This window comes from Macrotis lagotis, chromosome 4 (assembly GCF_037893015.1).
Source record: "Macrotis lagotis isolate mMagLag1 chromosome 4, bilby.v1.9.chrom.fasta, whole genome shotgun sequence".
Lineage (NCBI taxonomy): Eukaryota > Metazoa > Chordata > Mammalia > Peramelemorphia > Peramelidae > Macrotis > Macrotis lagotis.
Window position 1 is genome coordinate 146,522,553 of NC_133661.1, and position 17,079 is coordinate 146,539,631.

Consider the following 17,079-nt stretch of genomic DNA (forward strand, 5'->3'; position numbering starts at 1 on the left):
CAGAGAAAGACACAGATATTATAGTTAGGACAATCAACTAATCCATTTCTTATCTATTCTCCCCGTCTATCTGCTGAAAAGTTGCACTTACTTAAAAATGAATTTTTAAATTCCTTATTCTCTAATGTCAAACACGTGCTCAAAATCACAAAGCAAATTACTGAGAAAAGATTTATATTTACCAACTCTAATTCTTAATTTAAAATACCAATCATCTCCTGTAAGTATTTTATTGGGTTTCATGATGTTTTCTGCTAGTTCTCTTCTCTTAGTATTCCAATACCCTTCACTGGTTTCTCTTCCTCTTTTCACCCCATAAGTGTAGATAATTCCCAAGGTACTTTCTGTCCTCAGGACATCTTATCAACTCACAGGACTTTAATTCAACAAACATTTATTAGGTAAATTAAGAAGACAAAGACAAAAAAAAAGTCACCATCCCTCAGGGAACTTTACTGGTTTCAATCACAATCTTGTGGATGATTCCTCCAATTTCAATATACCTTCCTGCTATACCTTTTCTTCTGGATGTCCTGCTGATAACTTGAACTCAACATGTCTATAACAGATCTCCTATCTTCTCCAAAATCTTCATCTTTGAAACTTCCCTACTTCAGCAACCCAGACTCAAAACTGACTTCTTTCCTACTTCAACCTCTGCAATCCAGTTTCCAAGTCCTGTATTTTTTCTAAAAATGTTACGTTTTTAAAAAAACTAACATTAAGTTCCTTAATTTTGGCCTCTTGAGCATAACCATCTAATACTTCTTCTTGGTTGCAATTAATGTTCTTGTTCCCAATGTTTTCCCTTCTATTATAAACTTCATAAAAATAAGGCCTGTTGATTTATTTTTGTATTCTTATTTCCAAAAATAGAGCCCACTCATAAAGTATTTAATAATTTTTTGGTGAATTGAACATGGACAAATGGGTTTCTTTAGAATTAACATACAACACAAAACAACAATGTTCAGAATTATAACCTTGTGTCATGATTAGGCACCCAGGCCATTTTTTAAAGTTCTATACACACAACATATTTATTAATGTGGTTCGATTTTTTGTTTATTTTGTAAATACCTGAGGGACAAAAGGAAAATTTAACATTTTTGCTGTTTTACTGCAAATCTTCAGATAAGGAATAAGACTAGTAAACCAAGATTAGTCAGTTTAATCAGCATTCTTGTAAATAGTAGCATCTAAAATATTTAAGAGCAGGAAGCTAACAAGAAAGGTGTCATATAAGCATAACTACTTTGATGGAAATCAAAGTACTACTGACTCACAAATTTTACTAATTATTTTCCTGCAAAAATAATTACAAACTAGGAAAAAAAGAGCTAACAGAAATTAACATGATTAATCTGATTTGTTAATCTTATTGGTAGCTGGTATTGACATGACTAACAGGAAAACAATGAAGGGGAATAGTTCCTTTTTGCTCAGGTAAACAAGAAAAAAATTAACATTAATTAAAAATGCTCTTAAGAAGTTTACAATCTAGTCACAGCTCCTTTAGAGAATAAGTTGATGAATCCAGTGAATGAAGAAATCAGTGTATCAGCCCACTACAGTTTTTGGCTTAATACCTTTCTAATTTTTTTAGTAAGAGGCTGGCTTATCCCTGCACTCTGTGCCATTCTCCTTTCTGAAATGCATTCTCTTCCAGAACCTCTTAAGAATAATTAACTTCTTGTAAGGTTCACTTACCACATTTCCCCATGTATAAGATGCACCCATTTTTGGAAAAACTAGGAGCTTCTGATACAGTGGTTTTAGATTTTTTACTTGCATTTCCTGCTTTCTCACTCTTGTCTTTGTATTCATTGTTTCGCATTTGTTATTGGTATGTTAGGTTATGTTTTGCCATGTTCTGCCCAGAAATGACTCAGAAAAGATTTTCTTACAGTGCTAGATTCAAATTCAAAGTGATCCAGTTTGCAAAAATGAAGGAAGGGCAAGTAGATAGTGGCGCAGTGGCACAGTGGATAGAGAACTGGCCCTGGAGTCAGGAGTACCTGAGTTCAAATCAGGCCTCAGACACTTAATAATTACCTAGCTGTGTGACCTTGGGGCAAGCCATTTAACCTCATTTGCCTTGCAAAAACCTTAAAAAAAAAAGAGTGAATGAAAATAGTGCTGGCTGGACTTAATTTTGGTCTTCCTCCAAATGAGGAAACAATCCAAGACTGGCTACAGGCAGAAGAAACCCTATTAAAAGCACCATGGCAGAAGAAGACCATGAGAGGCTAGTCAACAAAATGGCTTGATTTAGAGAGGAAAGTGAAGAGATGGTATGAAGAGCAAAGGGTAGTTGGAATTTCCTATGTCCACAGAGATGGTTCAGCATGAGGCAAGAAGAATTGATGATGAAAAAAGAAGTGATTGACTTCAAAGAAGGACATGACTAGTGCTTTGGGCTCATGAAATGGAATGGACTAAATAAGCATGTGTCCATGAACCAGACTTGTCCAAAAAGATGCCTGAAAGCTATGAGCTTCAGAAGGTCCTTGAACTTCATGATGAATAAAATTTGAGTTCAATAACTTTATGTAATACATTTTTTTCAAATTTCAGGTCTCAAAATTAAGTTTCATCTTATACACTTTTTGCAAAACCTTTTCCCAACTCTCCCTACCTCCACGTTTTCTCCTGATTTGAAACACAAAACCTCAACCTTTTTCCTGATGTGTGTGTGTGTTGTTCTTCAGTTGTTTCAGTCATGTCTGACTCTTCATGACCCCAAAAGGAGTTTTCTTGTCAAAGATATTAGAGAGGTTTGCCATTTCCTTTTCCAACTCATTTGACAGACAAGAAACTGAGGTTAAGTGACTTGTCCAGGGACAGACACAAAAGTCTGAGGTCAAATTTGATCTCAAATCTTTCTACTAGGCCCAGTTCCTCATCTGTAATATCAGGGTAATAACAGCATCTACCTTACAGAATAATATTTGTAAAGTGTTTTAAAAATACTATTATTCATTATTACCTACTTATCTATGTTTTCTCTTCAGAGTAGAATGCACATTTCTTTAAAGAAAGGAATTTATTTTTTATTTTTTCTTTCTGTCTTGTCTTACACATAGTAGGCATTTAGGTAACCCTTTCTACTTTTGGATACCACTAACTAAAAGTGTTTTTCGTATCAAGTCAACATGCACTTTCTGTACCTCTCACTGAATGGTTCTAACTATGCCCTCTAAAGCCTACACAAAGGGATGGTACCAAATTAAATCTAATATAACTGAAAGATCTGATCAATTCAGAATATTCTAATAATATCAAAGTTAACATTTATATGGTAATTGAAGTCTTTGAAAATTACTTGAAAAATTCTCATTTTTATCCTCACAACCCTAAAAGGTAGAGGATATCCTTATTTTACAAATTAAGAAAGTGAGGCAGACTTGTTTAGTGTCACACAGTAAGACCTTAAACAACATTTTTACATAATTTCCTTGTCAACCAGTGCTTTTTAAAGTGCATATTCTTATACTATGCCAAACATACCAAAAAAACCTTCTACTCTCAAGTTGTTTATATTTCAGTGGAGGGCACAAAATGGACACATATAAATACATACAAGATAATCTGAGGCAAAGGTAAAAATAAAGTACATTCAAGGAACAAGATATAGAAGGTCAGTATGTAACAAAGGTAGCTTGGAGAAAGGTTATGAAGCCATCTCCAGTCATCCTGATTCCTATCTGGCCACTAGACCCAGATGGCTCTGAAGGAGAAAGTGAGGCTGGTGACTTAGCACAGCACTCCCTCTTTCAAATCCAATCCATGTGTTTGTCATGGTATTACCTCCCTGACATCATGATCTTCTTCAAAAATGAAGGGCAAAGGGGCAGCTAGATGGATGGAGCACCAGCCCTGGAGTCAGGAGTACCTGAGTTCAAATCTGGCCTCAGAAACTTAATAATTACCTAGCTGTGTGGCCTTGGCCAAGCCACTTAACCCCATTGCCTTAAATAGTAATTTACAGAGAAGAAGAGCAATGTAGCCAGACCAGTGTTTTAGGATATCATTTTGCAATATGCATGAAGGATAGATTAGAGTGGAGAAGAGACTTAAGAAGAGATCATTAAGGAGGTTACTTCAAGTCAAGGCAGTAAGGGATAAGTACCTGAAACTAGCATTACAGGGGAAGGAGTGAAGGTGAAAGATGAAAGATATTGTGGAAAAATTATGTTCTAATGAGCTCCCTCTTCTCTCCTCCTCAATTCAAATCAATCAAATGTCTTCCCCCACTGTCTTCTTCACTATTGTCTCAAATGAAGAGGTGTCCCTTTTACCTGCCAAGTCTACCCCTTTTAGATACAGCCATGATCTCAGTTCATGCTCTCCATTAGACTGGCCCTGCTACCATTCCTAATCTTCCTACCAAAACGAATCTACAATCTCCCCATTTACTACCTGACTCCCTGCTGCATAAAATCAGTAATCATATTTGCCCCCAATGTAAAAACTCACTTGATAACATTTACCTCCCATTAGCTCTCTGCCAAATCTAATGGTAATTTTCACACCCCCTCCCTCTCACTCTTAATACTTTTTGATCTCTCTATAGCTGTTGACTCAGCCAATCCCCTTCTCTCTACATTTCTAGGACATTACTCCTTCCTGAAACTCTTCCTACTTGTCTGACCACTCCTTCTGGATCCCATTATTAGTTGGGATCTTTGTAGGTGATATCCATCAGGCATGGGTGTCTCTCAGAGATCTGTCCTGGGCCCTCTTCTCTTCTTCATTTATACTGTCTTACTTGGTGATCTCATCAGCTCCCCTAGTTTCAATTACAAACTCTATGCTGATGATTCTCACATCTACTTAGCCAGGTTAACCTCTCTTCAAAAGTTCAGTTTCCTATCTACAACCGAGTATTATATATCTCAGATGTCCCCTATATATTTATTGTAAATGTTAAAAAAAGTTGATAGACAAAATGATAAGTTATTACAATTGAGTGCATTGAATCGCTGTAGTAAAATCTTATAACCACTTTTTCACAGTAATTTTCCTACCACCTTGTTTTTATCTGAGTTAAGTAAGACATTTGTGGCCAGAGAATATGTGGAACAGACTTTTTGTCAAAAAAAAAAACCCAAAGCAGTTAAGGGTTACTGGGTGGCTGAATCCTTATGTACAAAACATTAGCAATAACCTCAGGCACCCCAGTTCAGAAGTTAACCAAAGACTTTTGTTTGGGATATAAACAGGCCTTCAACTAGATTTTCTTTTCTAGTACTAGACCTTTGTTGAAACTCCAAACTTAGTAGGCCCCTCCCCCCTTCCCACTCACTCCAGGTAAACTGTTAAGCATGGGTCCACCCTAGTGGCTTTTCCTAGGCTGGACAAAAGCATTTGTGCCAGTGGATATGTCTACCTTCCACAGGCCTGGGACAACTCAGAGCAGCCCTTGTTACCCTAAGAGCTTTTACAAGTTATAACTGGGTTAAGAAGGGGGTTTTCAAAACCAGGTAGTAAGGGCCTAGAAAAATGGTGAAAGCTTTAATTAGATACTGTCTTTAGGAAAATAAAAAATCAGTTTTACTAATCTAGGAATCACTAGACCTAGCCTGAACTATTCTTCAACTGCATGACTGATCACAGCAGACTGCCCCACTGTAAACAGCTGTACCCATTGCAGGCACACTTCTGGCAGAAGGCCTTAGTTTGAAAGGGACAGACTGACTCAGATGGCAGGAAATTTAGCTGTTGGTGATGTCCTCTCACGATGAAAATTTAGTCTCATGTGCGACTTGTACACATCCATAACAGCGTGCTACATCCCAATGTATAGAAAATAGAACTTTCAACTCCTATCCCACTACTTTATTCCCTTAAATCACACAAAAGCTTTGGTCAAAGAGAAGCAACTTCTCTATATGCAGAACCTTCCGTACCCTGTGACATCCCAGTGGTGTCTTCATCCTCCCTGGTCAAGATGGCCTTTGACAGAAATGCAGCATATAAGCACAGTTTTATCTCTTCAGGACAGAAGTATAGCCAGCAAAGGAAAAACATGAGGGAAAAACCATAGACTTGAAAACACAGTATTCTAGTCAAACATTACAAAAACAGATGGGGTCCTGATGAGTGGATATGCAGTGATGACTGCAGTGGTTGGCATTCAAGTGCGGGTGATTTTGTTGGGGGGCATAAATCCAATGTCCCCTAGGGTCCTTAGTGCTACTCTTCCACTTGGATGGATCACCAGATGGGTTATACTGCCATTATTAAGGAACATCTGCAGCCAGCATTCAGGCTGGAATTGTAGGGCTCTGCAGACAATGTAGCGGATGACGTTGGCATGACACACAAGGATCTCATAGCTGTCCTCCTCCTGCCTGGCATCTGAATGATGGATGAAGTTCCGAAACTCAGCCTCAATGCGGGCTCCGTCTTCATAATGCTGCCAAGCTTCTGGCTTCCAGTCAGATGGGGGGGGCGGGCGGGGGGGCGGGTTCAATGGGAACACCTTCCTGAAGCAGGTCAGTGCTGATTCTGTTGACTCCTGGCAGGTGTTTGGAGATGATGTCAGTTGTTTCTACTGCTGGAGTCATGGAATAATGCAAGATCTTATCAAACTTCACACCCAAGCTGGCTAAGGGACCACCAGTCAGTACAGCTTGTTCAGGACCAAGTTGAGTCAGAGTTTGATCCTTATCAAGGGAGGCTACCAAGTGGTACTGGGAATGCCTGATCAGGAAGATATGACATTCTCCAGTTTGGGCTATCTCCTCTTCACCAGTTTCTGTGTTTCTTTTCCTCAGGTTCATAAGAGACCGTGGTTCTCACTTGTCCCAGTTGCTGACCCACACGCCATGGCCGGGCCGGGCCGCACTCCCTCCCTCCACTCCACGCGGGGCTCCCCGGGCCGGGCCAGCGTGGTTCCACCTCCGAGGCATCCACCCCGCGCAGCTTCCCCAGGGCCACAGCGGAGAAGAGCACAGCGGGGGAGCCCCCTGCCAGCCCGCAGGCCGCCAGCTTGGGGGCCTGACGGAACGCCATCCCCTGGGCCTGGGCCTGGGCCGCCTGCCGCCGCCGCCTCCTCTCGCCTGGGCGTGGAGCACGGAGGCGGCCCTATATCTTAAGATGTCTTAAGAACTGAACTCATCTTTACCTTCAAAATCTCCCTCTTCCACACTTCTCTATTACCACTGAGGATGCCACCATCCTCCCAAGTCATTTAGACTGGGAGTCTAGGTGTGATCCTCAACTCTTCTCTCTCTCCCTTAGTCCTTCCCTCCCAATAATGTCTAAATTATTTCCAAGGCCTATTGATATATGCTTTCCTTCTATCTCCGTAATACTGCCATTATTCTGGTCCAGGTCCTAACATCTCTCACCTGTAACACTGCTATAGTCTTCTTGGTCAGTCTCCCACCTCAAACCTTTCTCCACTCCAATCCACCCTCCATTAAGCTACCAAAAATGTTTTCCTACAAAATTAAACTCCTGTTAGGCATTAAATTCCCTTCAAAACCTGAGCCCCTAATAGCTTTCTAGTTTTCAAATGCCTTACTCTCGACCCACTGATGCTTTCTAACCCCAGAGAGTTTTCAAAGAAGACATCCTCTCATTTACCACCTCAAGCATTTTTCACTGGCTATCCCTCATGCCTGGAATACTTTCCCTCTTCATCTCTGTCAAATTCCTTCCAATTCTAGCCAAAATCCCATCTAAAGTGACAACTCTTTCTGGATCCCCTTCAATGTTAGTGACCTCTCTCTATCATTTATCTTGTTTGTATGTAGTTATCAAGTGGTCCTACCCCATTTAAATTGAGTTTTCATTTTCTTCTAAAACTCTACAGTTGGCTTTCTAATCTCATCATTCAATTGAAATTTCTCTCCAATGAGAACAGTTATTCCTCTTAATTGCTAACTCTATTGGCAGTCTAATGAACACTAGCTTCTCCTTTCATCCTGTTCTTGATTCTCTATTTCCTCTGTTATTGTGATATTCCTTTCCTGGTTTTTCTTCTGTCGGATTGATCCATCTCAGTTTCCTTTGTTGGCTATTTTATTGAGGTCACAGGTATCCCTCAAGACTCTGACCTCCTTTGCCTTTTATACTCTTTCACTTGTGATCTCATCAGCCCAAGATTTATCATCTCTATGAAGATGATTTTCAGATTTATTTATTCAGCCTAACTTATTTCCTATTTTCATTTCTAGTCCTGGACCAATAAAGACTTATTGGACATCAATGGATGTCCTTTGGATCAGAAGTGTCAAATGTGGTTCATAATACTCTTATGAACAATAAGTACAGCCTGAATCAAATTATAATTTAATTTCTATCTGACTTGAGTTTGACACTACTGCTGTAATTAAACTCAGTATGTCCAAAAGTGAATTTATCATCTTTCAATTCAAACCTTGTCCTTTTTCTAAGTCACTCTCATTTTACAACCTAGGTGTCATCCCTCAAATTCCTCACTCCATACTCCAAAAATACCAAGAAAAAAATTTCATGCAAAAATGAGAATGATAAAAGATAAAAATGCAGGAATTTAATAAACAAAAAGAAATTAAGAACTATAAAAGAAAAATCTTTAACATCCTCTATAACCACGACAATATGGTTAATGATTAGAGTCAGATATCATGGAGAATAAAGTCAAGTGAACTTTAGGAAGCACTATAAACAATAAGGCTAGTAGAAGTGATAGAATTCTGCTTTTTTTTTTTTTGACTGGCCAATAGTAGGTCTCAGCCCAAGTGCCACTTGGTCATTGTTTGGGCCCTGGTTGGCCCCCAGTCAGAGTGAAAGTAAATGGTTTCTGTTTTAGCCAGAAAACCAGAGAAATCCTAAAAGATGATACGGTTTAAAGTGCTGCATTCAATAGATCAGCAAATCTGGAAAACAACAGTAGCCAATGGATTGGAAAAGATCAATCTATGTCCCAATTCTAAAAAAGAGCATAGCTAAGAAATGTTCAAATTGCTGAACAACTGTGCTCTTTCCACAGGCCAGAAAGGTTGAACTTAAGATTCTGCAAGTTAGGTTTCAACACTATGTGAACTGACAAATACCAAAAGGACAGGCTGGTTTTCAAAGAGGGAGAGGAACTAAAAGCCAAATTGCAAAATATTTGCTGGATTATGGAGAAAGCAAGAGGATTCCAGGAAAATTTCTTCTGCTTCACTAATGCCTTTGACTGTGTGGATCACAACAAAATATAGAAAATACAGAGAGTCCTCAAAGAAATGGAAATTCCAAATCATCTTACTTGTTTCCTGAAGAATCTGCATGTGGGTCAAGAAGCAACTGGACCAAATGTGCAATAACTGATTAAGATTGGAAATGGGAGTATGACAAGCCTATATAGTCAACTTTTTTATTTAACCAATATGTGGAGTACATCATATGAAATGCTAGGATGGATATCTCAAAAGTCAGAAATATCAACAATTTCATAAATATAGATGATAACCAGTTTGAGGGCAGAAAGAAAATTAAGAAGTCTCTTGATGAGGGTGAAAGCAGAGTGTAAAAGCTGACTTGAAACTTAACATTAAAAAAAAAGCAAATCACAAGATTTTGGCCACTGATTTCATCATTTCCTAGTAAAAAGAGGGAGAAGAAACGGAAGCACCGTCAGATTTTATATTCTTGGGCTCAAAGATCATTGCAGACAGTAATGCCAACAATGAAATTAAAAGATGGCTTGCATCTTGGAAGGACAGCAATGGCAAATCTGTACAGCATACTAAAAAGCAGAGATATCACTTTGCTGTATTGTAAAAGCTATGGTTTTTCTAGCAGCAAGATATGACTGAGAGTGAAGGCCCATCAAGAAAGTTGAGCCCCGCAAAACTGATTCTTTCTAACTGTGGTGCTTGAGAATGCTTTTTAGACTCCTCTGGACAGCAAGGACATCAAGTCACTATACTTAAAATTAATTTAGGTTATTTACTGAAAGGTCAAATGGTGAAGTTGAAGTTTAAATACCTTGGCCACATGAGTAGCTAAGATTCACTGGAAAGGATCCTGATGGTGGGAAAGATTGAAGGCAAAAAAGAAAAAAGTATGGAAGAGGATGAGAAGGATAGAGAATATCATGGAAACAATGAACATAAATGTGGATAGACTTTGAGAGATAAAGGATAGAAGGACCTGGTATGCTATGGTCCATGGATCACAAAAAGTCCAACATGACTGAACAACAGTTCCTATAACAAAAACCTGTAGATTCTACCTCCACAAAATCTTTGGCTCTACCTGATTCTCCTCCATGGATTGAAGAATCACTGCAATAGGTTCTAATTACTTCACTCCTGGGCTGTTTCAGTAACTTTCTAGTTGGTCTCCCTGCTTCAAGTTTCTCATCAGTTCAGTCTATCTTCTACTGAGTTGCTAAAGTTATCTTCTTATATATATGCAGGTCAGATCATGTTATCCTCCTACTCAGTAAACTCCATTGACTCCTTATTCTTCCACAATCAAATAAGATCTTGTTTTACTTTTATAGTCTTTTATAACCTAGCCCCTTCCCTACCTTTCCTGTCTTATCCTTTTTTTTGTAAGTTAGTGGGGTTAAATGACTTATCCAGGGTCACACAGCTAAGTATGATTTGAACTCAGATCCTCCCCTGCCTTGAGGACCAGAGCTCTATCCACTGCTCCACCTAGCTGCCTCTCTTCTTATCCTTTATGCTATGCCTGATTCCTATCTGGTCACTGGTCCTAGACTGGCACTAGAGGCTGCTAACTTTGCATAGCCCTCTTTCATTTAAATTCAATTCACTTGCATATCATAGCATCACCTCCTGGATGTACAGCCCTCTTTAAGAACAAAGGACAAACTGACCCACTGGAGACTCAATTCCTCTCCTTCCTTTCTTTCCTTTCCCTTCCCTCTCTCCACATAGGATATCACACCCTAATATGCCAGGCACTTTGCTCAAAGAAATAAAAATTTTGATCACTGAAACCTAACAAGATATTTTGGGTTTTACAGGTTTCAAATCACTCTGGCTCTTTTTTTTTTTGATTGGCCAATAGTAGGTCTCAGCCCAAGTGCCACTTGGTCATTGTTTGGGCCCTGGTTGGCCCCCAAAGTGAATATAAATGGTTTCTGTTTTAGCCAGAAAACCATAATTTTTTTTTTTTGACTAGGTAAAAGAGACGCGTTCTCTGTCTCCTTTCTTTCCTAGCTTTAATCACTGAATGGGTATTGCCTCAGGCAGGGATCTTAGCTTAAAAACAGTCAAAGTCTACCATTGCATCCAGGGCCATCTGCAGTCGGCCTGATCCACATGGACCCAGAAGGCTATGAAGGAGAAAGTAGTCCTAACAGCTAGATTAGTGTAGCATGTTTAAATAAATTATATGGTGAACAGATGGTATGTGTGCAGATCTGAGTGTCTGCTTTTAAATATTTTCATATTTTCCCACCTTAAAGTAAATAATTTCGGTAACAGTACAGAACATTTTACCTCCCAAATTGTTATCCCCTAATCAAGAAAAATCTTAAATGCTTGCCTGCCATGATGTCTAATTAAAGGGCAAGGGAATAGCAGAAAAATAATCCAATGATTTGAAAAGGAAATTAGGGAGTCTCTGATCAGAAACTTTCAAGTCAATCGTATCTTAAATAGTTCTAAATACAGTACAATTAAAAAGAAAAACAAATTCTAATACCTACCAGACAGCAGGACTTAATTAAACCCAACTACTGGTATCCATGATTTTAAAAAAAGTAATACTTTTAGCAATTACTTTTCTGATATTTCACTGAACAATGTCAATGTAAATATTCTGACTATAAAATAAAATGCTAGTTAATATTAAAAGAAATGAGCCAGTAGAAATAAAATCGTTGGCTTACATTTATTATGTGCCAAATGATGATTAATTACTATAATAACAAAAGATCTAGTTTAAGTTTTGAATCAGTAAAACTGAGGATTCTCTGCAGTTTCAACTCAAGTTGGGGAGAGAAAGAATAAGGCTTTATAGGCTACCTACCAGGGACTAGAATAAGCACTTTTGATAAATATCTTCTCATCAGACCCTCTCAACATCCTCTGGAGGTAGGTGCTTTCTATTGTCCCTATCTTGACAGTTGAGGAAACTGAGGCAAGCAGGAGCTGCCTCGCCTAGGAAAACAGAGATAGGGAATGGCCTTTCTGCCTCGAGGCTCAGGGTTGAAAACAGGGCTGCAACTCTGTGGTTCACAAAGCTGAGAAGGGAATCTTGCAGAGGCTCTGACATAAGAAGGAGCGGAGAAAAGGTGATTCAGCGTCTAAGCCTTCCGGCCAGGGGAGTCTCTACCTGAGTCAACGTGACATTTGTGGAAAGGCGCCTTCCTGAATCGCTTTCCCGAGGGGCGAAGTGGCCTCGCTGAGACGCTGCGATCCGGGACGCCCCAGGAGGCTTGGGGAGCCAGTCTCCGACCAGGCCCCGGACTCGGGGTGCTGAGGGCAGCCGCGCCTGCCCCCACCCCCGGCCCCAAGAGCAACCCTGGACAAGCACAGCCCGGGTGAGTGCGGGCTGCGGCTCCCCGGCCCCTCGGCCCCGGCGGTGGAGAGGACTCCGAGACGGCCGCCCCGCTCCCCACCCCAGCCCTGCCCTCACCTACCCGGGAGGGAGCCTCCGCCTCCGCCTCCGCCGCCCGGTCCTCGGCCCCTTCGCCCCTCCGGGCCGGCGGAGTCGGGAAGACCGGCCCGGAGCTGGGGCCTGCGCGGGGCTCCACCGGAGCCCCTCGGTCGGCGGCGGAGACCCCAGCCAGGTCCCCCAGCCGCGGCGGCAGCGGCACGAGCGCTGACCTGGATGTGGATGGGGGACTCAGCGGAAGTGACATCATCGCTCCGCTCCCCTCGCCTGGGCGAGCGAGGCGGAGGCCCCGGCCCGGAGGAAGGAAGGAAGGAAGGAAGGAAGGGAAGGGAAGGGCGGGGAAACCCCACCTCTGCAACGGCCGCCAGGCTCGCGCATGCGCTGCCGGCAACGAGGCTCGCCTCCGGTCTCCAGGGTAGCGGAGGAGGCGATTTGCGCACGCGCGGTCTCCTAACCCGTTCTCCAGTGATTTTCCTCCGCTGCGGTCGCCCCACGGGCCAAAGCGGCCCCTGCTACCCCTTAACCGAGGGCCCCGAAAATTCCCCATTTCTGTGGATTTGGACCCACACGATTTGAATTTCTAGAAGTCTGAAATTCTGACCCTTTAACTTTAAGTCAAATTGTCAGGGTTATCACTAAAGTTTGTGAAAGAAGTTTTGAAATAATTAGTACTTTAAGGTTTACAAAAAAATGTGAAGAAAGTGCTTTTACTATTTTTTTTTTAGATTTTTGCAAGGAAATGGAGTTAAATGACTTAACCAAGGCCACACAACTAGGTAATTATTAAGTGTCTGAGGCTGGCTTTGAACCCAGGTACTCCCTGACTCCCAGGCCCACGCTCTATCCACCGTACCACCTAGCCGCCCCAGTGCCACCTTGCCTCCCTTACAGCAACCTTCTAATTAAGATCTCTGCTTTTAAGTCACTCTACCCCAATCTGCTGTACAATAGCCAAAGTGATTTTTCCAGTAGCCAAAGGGATTTTCCTTAAGCACAGATCTAATCGTGTCACTCTCAATAAATGTAAGGAGCTCTCTATTGCTTCTAGTATCAATTCTTTTTTTAAAAAGTCATTTATAATATACAATCTATCCTTTTAGACTCGTTATACATTACTACCCCCCCTTCCTGAATCTTATGGCCTAGCCAAACAGACCGCTCTTCATGGTGCTCCATTTCCCAGGACTGCGCTTTTTCACTGGCTGTCCCCAGTGAATCTCCAGTCTTTCTGATCTATATCTTGTCACTGGATTCAGATGGCACTGGAGCAGAAAGCGAGGCTGGTGACTTTACACAGTCCTCACTCACTTAAATTCAGTTCACCCAAGGGCAGCCAGGTGGTACAATGGACAGAGCACTGACCCTGGATTCAGAAGGACCTGAATTCAAATCCGGCCTCAGACACTTAATAGTTAACTATGTCTGTGACTATGGGCAAGTCACTTAACCCCACTGTCTTTTAAACTTAAAAAAAAAAGAGAAATTTAAATTACTTGAATGTCATATCATCACCCCCCTGATGTCATGGCCTTTTTCAAGAGCAAAGGACAAATAAAAATCTCTGTGAATTCACTAAGGATTCAATTCCTTCTTTGCTTTCCCTTCCCTCTTTCAACATAGGTTAACATACCCTAACCAACCAGGTGCTCTGCTCAGTGGAATACAAATTTTGATCACTGAAGCCTAGCAGGAGATCTTAGAGTTTACCAGATAGATTTCTTTCTTTTCTTTTTTTTGCAAGGCAGTGGGGTTAAGTGATTTGCCCAAGGTCACATAACTAGGTAAATAAGTGTCTGGGGTTGAATTTGAACTCAGGGCCTCTTCATTCCATGGCTGGTGTCCTATCCACTGCACCACCTAGCTCCCCTGATAGATCTTTTTTTTTTTTGCAAGGCAAATGGGGTTAAGTGACTTGCCCAAGGCCAAACAGCTAGGCAATTATTAAGTGTCTGAGGCCAGATTTGAAGTCAGGTACTCCTGACTCCAGGGCCAGTGCTCTATCCACTGCACCACCTACTCACCCCCACTACTCCTACCTACCGACCCTAAACCTAAATCACTCAGGTTCACATTGAGTGGCCTGCAAGAGATCAGAATCCAAGACTCACTAGGCCATTGGTAGGACTCTGATCAACTCAGAGTTAGATTGAATGTAAACAACAATTGTTTCTTTTGACCAGGAACTCTTTGAGTCTTCTCCCCACTGACTTTTTTTTTTTGCCTCATTCCTTTCTTAGTCAGCCTTAATCACTGAATGGACATTGCCTTGGTTGAACTGAGACCTGAAAGACTCTAACTTAAAAAGGCCAAGATCTGCTACCGCATCTCCTGATAGACATTTGGCCATTGGACTCAGATGACTCTGGAGTAGAAAATGAGGCTGGTGACTTTGCCTACGTCTCCTTCACCTAAATCAATTTACTTGCATGTCATAGCATCACCTCCCTGTGATATCCTTTGAGAATGAAGGACAAACAACAACCAATGCTCTTTATTTCTGCCTCATCACATCTCTACTTCAAGACTCAGTTTAAGGGCTACCTTCTACAATGTCTTGCCTGAAAAATCCTCCATTTTCTTTTTCTTTCTTTCTTTCTTTCTTTCTTTCTTTCTTTCTTTCTTTCTTTCTTTCTTTCTTTCTTTCTTTCTTTCTTTCTTTCTTTCTTTCTTTCTTTCTGCAGGGCAAACAGGGTTAAGTGGCTTGCCCAAGGCCACACATTAAGTGTCTGAAACCGGATTTGAACCCAGGTACTCCTGATGCCAGGGCCAGTGCTTTATCCACTACACCACCTAGCTACCCCTCAAAATCCCCCATTTTTAAGGCTCCCCCAAACAAGGGGTCCAACAAAAAATAATATAAGTAGTTTTATAATCAAAGCAGGTTATTGACATCAAGGAAGACTTGGGTGGTAGTCAGACAACATATCTTTCAAACCCCATAAAGACCCCTTCAAAACCCATGGTAATTATAGAAATCAGACAAAGGGAGGAGGAGTTATGGAGTATGTTAGTACTGATTAGTTGATATTTTGAGATATACTCTGCTCAGCACTGATCCTGGGTCACATACACATGGTTGCCATAGCAGAGCTATTTGGGCTAGAGTACTGAACTTGCAAGGTTATAGACTGAATATATGCAGTTATGCCAGGGTCTTGCTTTAGTCAGTATACTTTCTTTAATCTTAATTCATAGCTTTCACTGATAGAGACTTTTTTTGTTTTTTTTTAAGGTTTTTGCAAGGCAAAGGGGGTTAAGTGGCTTGCCCAAGGTCACACAGCTAGGTAATTATTAAGTGTCTGAGACCAATTTGAACCCAGGTACTCCTGACTCCAGGGCCGGTGCTTTATCCACTGTGCCACTTACCCGCCCCTTGATAGAGACTTTTGCTAGGAAACCCATTTCACTACTTAAGGAATCCATATCATAGCTTTCACATGGTTCCATATGCATCAAGACTTTTCTGATTCCTGTACTTATAGTGTCCTACCCCAAAATCTTTGTATTTACGCTAAATGTATTTATTCGATGTATGCACACATAAATATATTTATTATATGTATCTATAATTACATGTGTCTTATCTATACATATATGCATGTTAGAATATTAGCTATTTTGCACAGGAATTACTTTTTTTGCCTTTTATCCCCAGTGATGAATATAGTACTTGACATGAAATTAAGTTAACAAATGCTTGTTGTTGACTCATTACTTTGTTAGGGGAAGGGGCTAGGGAGTGATGCAAGAGGCCTATGGGAAAAAAAATGTTTGGAAAAATTATTGTGAGAAAAGTGGTAAAGAACGAATTATGGAAGTATAAAAGAACTTTCATTCAGCAATGAAAGTCCAGTATAATTAGAAAGCATAAATTTGTATTGATCCCAATCAGCATTTCTGTGTGCTTTTTCTCCAATAGAATTTGGCAGCAAGAGTAGAGAAAATGAATATGGGAGGAAGGCAAGGGTTTGAGTTTGGAAAGAGTGAAGTAGCAAGAGATGAAGGGGTCAAGGAAATTAATGGAATAATTTAGCTGATTAACTATTGATAGCCTCCTGGGAGCTTAGTTTAAAAAAAATAATTTAAACACACATTAACCTCCCGACTTGTCCTAATAAGAGACAAATGTCTCAAGAAAAAAACACATAGAATTAGGTTAATAGACATATTTATTATTATTTCTCTAAGCTGGCTGATTACATAGGCATATGGGGGAACTGACTAGAAAATCAGACCCTAAAATAGAGTTTTGGAGATGAGTTCTTATAGAAATTTATCAGAAGGCAAATCTGAAAAAGTTTCCTCTGAGTCCATCAGAGGAGTGGCTCTCAACTCAGTATGGAGCTGGATATCAGATATACTTCCTAGGAGATATAGCCAGAAGAACTTGCCAGCAGGAATGATTCTCCCAACCAGGAACTTTATGCCTTGTCAATTATGCTAATACCTCCACAAAACATGGGAATCTTCCCTCTCTAGGATGGTGGCGCCATCCAGTGATCA

At 40.7% G+C, this 17,079-nt stretch overlaps 1 protein-coding gene and 1 pseudogene across 4 annotated transcripts in view; both read right to left on the minus strand.

Annotated features, from left to right (window-relative positions):
• LOC141521580 (serine/threonine-protein phosphatase PGAM5, mitochondrial pseudogene) lies at positions 1–7,020 on the minus strand (annotated as a pseudogene).
• BNIP2 (BCL2 interacting protein 2) overlaps positions 1–12,826 on the minus strand; it is a 35,007-nt gene extending 22,181 nt beyond the window's left edge. For all 4 annotated transcript variants that reach the window (XM_074234278.1, XM_074234277.1, XM_074234276.1 and 1 more), the window contains exon 1: positions 12,602–12,826. In XM_074234278.1, coding sequence (XP_074090379.1) covers positions 12,602–12,826 — 225 coding nt within the window. The remainder of the gene's footprint in view (positions 1–12,601) is intronic.
• Positions 12,827–17,079: the final 4,253 nt, after the last annotated feature.